The sequence below is a fragment of the Mus caroli genome, chromosome 4, assembly GCF_900094665.2.
Source record: "Mus caroli chromosome 4, CAROLI_EIJ_v1.1, whole genome shotgun sequence".
Taxonomy (NCBI): domain Eukaryota; kingdom Metazoa; phylum Chordata; class Mammalia; order Rodentia; family Muridae; genus Mus; species Mus caroli.
In genome coordinates, this window is record NC_034573.1 from 118,994,560 (window position 1) to 119,000,559 (window position 6,000).

The window sequence follows — 6,000 nt, forward strand, 5'->3', positions numbered from 1 at the left end:
TTTGGTTTTGAGACACAGTATACCGCTCTTGCATAGGACTCTGAGTTAGTTTCCAGCGCCCACATCAGGTGGCTTACAACTCCCTGTAACTTCAGCACCAAGGGGCTGACTCTGGGCTTCAAAGATACTTGGAGACACCAATATACATACATGCATACATACATACACACATATAATTTAAAGAAATAAAATAAATCGTTAAAAATCGAAGCTAATGCCTACTTACCGTCCCTATAATATTAAGTAGGAATGGTTACATTAATAACTATACTAAAGTCTTCTTTTTTTCTTAACGTCTGGTATTTGAGATAGTTTCTTATACAATCCAGGATGGCCTCCAGAAATTACAGGTGTATGCCTTACCACCACACCTGGTTATATGTGGTGCCGGGACTCAAACTCAGGCTTTCTCCAGGTTAGGCAAGCAATCTACCACCTAAGCCACATCTCCAACCATGTTTAAAACTTACAAAAACCGTACAGTGATGTATACCTGTAATGCTTTCAAGCAACAGAAGGGAATAATTTGGGCAGAATGTGGGATCAGCTGATATATGATATAGCTGTATTGATAAGGGCTTGCCCAGTGTGACAAGGGCTGATAGGCTATGAGAATGTTAGAATGTCCACATGAGATCTGCCTTTCTTAGCTCTGGCTAGCCAGCACCAATTGTCCCAGTAGTCCCGTTTATTCTGGACTCTAAAGCCAGAGCCACATGGCTGAAGCTGCTGCCATGTTCTGCCGCTTGCTGGACTTGGAACATGCATGACCACTCCTTATTCTATCACCAGCTTTCTGTTTTCTAACTCACTCACTGCCTAAACTTGGCTGTCCTGGAACTTGTTCTGTAGATTGATTGACCTTGAACCCAGAGATCTGCATGGCCATCTGCTTGGCTTTGTTTTCTGGGATTAAAGGTGTGTAGCACCATGCCTGGACCTAAATTTAGCTGGGTGGGATCTTACCCCAAGGTCACTAGTCCCTTAATTCAATTTAATATCATTGAACACGGGATTCAGCTCCATTTCACTTCCTGGTGCCCCTTTAATGGTCAAACCGTATATTTTATATTTTTCCTTTCTCAGCTTGCTACGCTTATTATTCCAATCCCTCGTCGTGAGACTTAAGCAGGGAACAAAGTCTATCATAAGCATTGCTGAGACTTCCTTTGTCAACCCAATTAATCCAAGTCTCTTCACCTTAGCCTCAGGCAGACTGCAGACCAGGGCTATGTTCTTCACCAAAATACTACAGAAACAGTCTCTAGGCCACATACTGAAGTTCTTCTCCACTGAAACCTCCTGTCTGCACAGTTCAAATCACCCACAGCAACAAAGTCTTCAACATTCCTACTAGGATGGCTCATTAAGCCCCACTACATTCCATGGCTTTCCAAATCAAAAGTCCCAAAATCCACATTCTTCCAAACAAAAACATGGTCAGGCCTATCACAGCAATACCCAGTCCCTGGTACCAACTTCTGTCTTAGTTGGGTTTTACTGCTGTGAGCAGATACCATGTCCAAGGCAACTCTTATAAGGATAACATTTAACTGGGGCTGGCTTATAGGCTCAAACCATAACAGTACTTAAGGAGCAAGCTTGACCTGAGTCCTTCAACTGTGGCAGACTAGGAGACTGGGACTGTTGGAAGTTCTAGAAGGTCCTTTAGAGCCTCAGCCATCAGCTAGGGCTGACAGGCAGGCATGTATGATCTCAGCAATGATGCCAGAAACTCCATGGTCCCTGGAGCCATAGTCACATGATGGCCAGTCTCAAAGTCACCTTGTCTTTGTCGCCAGTGCAGTGGGTGTCTAGGGTGCATAGCAATGCAATCCTGGGGTCTACAGTCTAGTTTCAGTTATTTTTGAGAGAGAGAGAGAGAGAGTTGTCTACATGTACATCAGTCTACACACAAGAGGAGGGCAACAGAGCTCAAGGGGCTACAGTTATAGACCGTTGTGAGCCACCATTTGGGAACTGAACCGAGGACCTCTGGAAGAGTAGTAACCAGTTCTCTTAACCACTGAGCCACCTCTCCAGCTCCTAGTTACAATTCTTAAACTCTTTGTATGTGTCAGCACTTGGCTTAACAGGCTCACTATTTAAACAAAGCTATTTTTCTGTTAACAGTCAAAGCCATTGACTTCCCATTGTTGGTAAATATTTTTCTCCTTTTACAACACCATCCTTTAAGGCAAAACATGTTATATTGATTTCGTCAAAACAAACTTAGTTCAAAACAGTGTAACGTGTTTTCAGCATAGTTTCCAGGTTACAGAAAAATGGTTTCACTCACCTTAGCATACACAAAGGTTTGCTGCCTGGCCAGGCATGGCGTGGTGCTACACCCCTGTAATCTCAGCACTCGGAAGGTAGAGGATCAAGACCCTGTCTCAAAACAAAACAAAAAAAGAATGTAGACTCAGAGACTTGCTGATGTCTAAGCAGAAAGAGAAGAGGGGAACTAAGCGGATAGTGTTTCAGGCAGGGGGACTGAATGGTGTTTACTAACTGCCTGGATCCTCGGCGAACCTCAAAACCTCACTCGAGTGGGACATAAGCACATGAGACCAGAGGAGATGGCTAAAGTAAGACGAGGCCTCCGGGGGCTGAGGAGGTGACTCACGTGCTGCTCTTCCAGAGTACGTGGGTTTGATTCCTATCTCCTACACGGAGGCTTACAACCATCTAGAACTCTGCTCTCAGGGCATCTGACACCCTCTTCAGGCCTGCCGGGTCACTCATTGTACGCATGTGGTGCACAGACATAAATGCAGGCAAAACACTCACACTCATGAAATTTAAAAGGAAAAAAATTTTGTTGAGGTGGCTACAAAAGGAAACGGAGAATAAAAGGTAACTGAGGGGATCAAGAAGGGAAAGATGGGTAGATTTGTGCATTCATACCCTAACATCAGTGTCATTTCCTGCCAGAGACACGAACAGCAGCAGGAAGAGCTCAGGGCACTCTGGTGGGCAGGTTGGCTCTGGGCACTGAGAACGTGTTTGGACTCCAGTGACATTTGCCCACAGGCTGTGAGCTTGAACACAGGGCTTTGGTTGCAGGGAGAAGGATGGGCAGGGAGGGAAATTAGCATTAAACCCGCTCTTCTGCTTCCACAACAGGAGGTTCTGGGGGAAGAGAAGCTAAAGGAGATCCTGAAGGAGCGGGAACTTAAAATTTACTGGGGCACGGCCACCACAGGCAAGCCACATGTGGCTTACTTTGTACCCATGTCCAAGATCGCTGACTTCTTGAAGGCAGGGTGTGAGGTGAGAACCGGGGCTGTGAACCAAGCAGTTGTCGTTGTTAAATGACCAAATTCTTAACAAGGTGAGGGTTGGGGAGTGGGCAGAAAGTGTTGAGACCAGTTTACACTTTGGTGGTCTCTTAATGTGTCTGTCCAGGTAACCATCCTGTTTGCGGACCTCCATGCATACCTGGACAACATGAAAGCCCCCTGGGAGCTTCTAGAACTTCGAACCAGTTACTATGAGAATGTGATCAAGGCCATGCTGGAGAGTATTGGCGTGCCCTTGGAGAAGCTCAAGTTTATCAAAGGCACCGACTACCAGCTCAGCAAGTAAGCTCTTGATCGCTCCTCGGAGATCTGGGGTTCCTTGCTAATTACAGGGCTGTCGAGTCCAGGCACTCTTTCAGTTTGTGTTGCAAGCAACTTGATGCTACCTGTTATGGACCATTAAACAGTTTATACCCTTTGTTGGTTTAATCCACCCAACAAAAATATACTGGCTCGGAAACGCCTAGGTACTGTTCTGTTTGCTACAGATACAAATGTAACCCTAACAAAGCCTCCGCCTTGAAGCGCATAACTTTGGGGAAGGGGTGGAAACACCCAGCCTCCCTCTCTTTTAGCCTCAGTAAATAATGATAAAAGAAATGTGAGAGGAGGTTCTTTGCCTTCTTCCAGCAGTTCTTACTGTGGTGGCACATGGGATGCTGTACCATCTCACGTCAGAGTTCATGGCACATGCTATGCTGTACCATCTCACATCAGGGTTCATGGCACATGGGGTGATATACTATCTTACATCAGGGACAGATTTGAACATTGGTGGCTTTTGATAAAGAAGAAGGCATCCTGAGATTCCAAGGGATGTCTATACCTTAAAATAAATGCTGTCATGTACACACCATTACTTGCAAGAGTCAGTTTTAAAGACATAAATATTGAATGTTAAAATATGCTCTTGGGGTGTGTGTAACAGTGTCTGAGAAGTGGAGCACGGATTACTGCTTGGCATTGGAAAGTTGAGTCTCAGAGAAGGTGCAGTGAGACAAGGTACAGTCATAGAAAGCACAGTCACAGAAGTCTAAAGAATGAACTGCTTTGGGCTGGTGAGATGGCTCAGTGGGTGAAAACACCTACTGCTCTTCCAAAGGTACTGAGTTCAAATCCCAGCAACCACATGGTGGCTCACAACCACCCATAATGAGATCTGATGCCCTCTTCTGGTGCATTTGAAGACAGCTACAGTGAACTTATAATAATAAATAAATCTTTGGACCGGAGCAATTGGGGTTGGCCAGAGCAAGCAGAGGTCCTAAATTCAATTCCCAACAATCACATGAAGGCTCACAACCATCGGTACAACTACAGTGTGTACTCATATACATAAAATAAATAAATCTTTAAAAAAAAAAAAAGAATGAACTGCTTTAAAATGAAGGCTATCTAAGCCAAGCGGTGGCACCCGCCTTTAACCCCAGCAGTTGGAAGGCAGAGTTTGGAGGATCTTGAGCTTAGGGACAGCCTGGTCTACAGAGCAATTTCCAGCAGGATTCTGGGGGTATAGAGATGGCTCCTTGGGTAAAGTTCTTGTTTTTGCAGAGGACCTAGTTTTAATTCCTAGCACCTACGTGGTGGTTCACAACCATCTGGTTCAGAGATCTGGTGCCCTTTCCTGACTTCTATGGCACCAGGTAAATATGTGGTACATATTCATACATATATGCAGTCAAAATACTCATACACTAAGATAAAATAAATCTTTAAAAAAAGAAAAATTTTCTGGACCAGAAAAATAATCTATAGTTAAGAGCACTTACTAGCTGGACAGTGGTGGCGCACGCCTTTGATCCCAGCACTTGGGAGGCAGAGGCAGGCAGATCCCAGCCTGGTCTACAGAGTGAGTTCCAGGACAGCCAGGGCTACACAGAGAAACCCTGTCTCGAAAAACCAAAAAAAAAAAAAAAGAGCACTTACTCCTCTTTAGTATTTAAAAAGCACAAGCTGTAAGCCAGGCCTGGGATGCGTGGTCTGATCCCACCAGGGAGGCAGAAGCTCAAAGGATGACGGTAGAGCAGACACTTGCCATTTATGAAGCCCTGGGTAGAATTTCCAGCATCTGCCCATTTCAAATTAAGACCTCCACTACTACATCAGAAGTAAAATTTTAAAAATATCAAGCGATAGGCCGAAGTGTAATTAGCACACAGAAGGTCTTGGTTTCAATCTCATACATGTGTGCACACACACTACAATTGGCCAAAGATTAATATCTAGTATTTCAAAAATTATAGAATCAGTGGGGCATAGTAGTATACACCTTTAAACTCAAGAGCCAAAAACAGGCTAATTTTTATGAGTTCAAGATTAGTCTGATCTACATAGTTCTAGGCTAGCCAGACCCTTTTTGTGAAAGACCATACCACAATTAATTAATTAAATGAAAATCACAGTCCATTTTTTTAAATTGAGGCAATCCAGGAAAAAAAAGTTCAGTTATGTATTTCTTAGAATTCTCAAGTGACTAGTAATCATATGGAGGGGAAAAAGTAATAGCCCCTGGTTATTAGTCAAAGAAGTGGAGATTAAAATCCTAGTGAGGGGCTGGTGAGATGGCTCAGTGGGTAAGAATACCCGACTGCTCTTCCAAAGGTCCGGAGTTCAAATCCCAGCAACCACATGGTGGCTCACAACCATCCGTAACAAGATCTGGCGCCCTCTTCTGGTGTGTCTGAAGACAGTACAG

At 44.3% G+C, this 6,000-nt stretch overlaps 1 protein-coding gene across 1 annotated transcript in view; it reads left to right on the forward strand.

The window, feature by feature from the left end:
• The window catches only part of Yars (tyrosyl-tRNA synthetase), a 29,837-nt gene that overhangs the window by 3,997 nt on the left and 19,840 nt on the right, over positions 1-6,000 (forward strand). The window contains exons 2-3 of the mRNA XM_021159392.2: positions 3,130-3,276; positions 3,412-3,587. Coding sequence (XP_021015051.1) covers positions 3,130-3,276; positions 3,412-3,587 — 323 coding nt within the window. The remainder of the gene's footprint in view (positions 1-3,129; positions 3,277-3,411; positions 3,588-6,000) is intronic.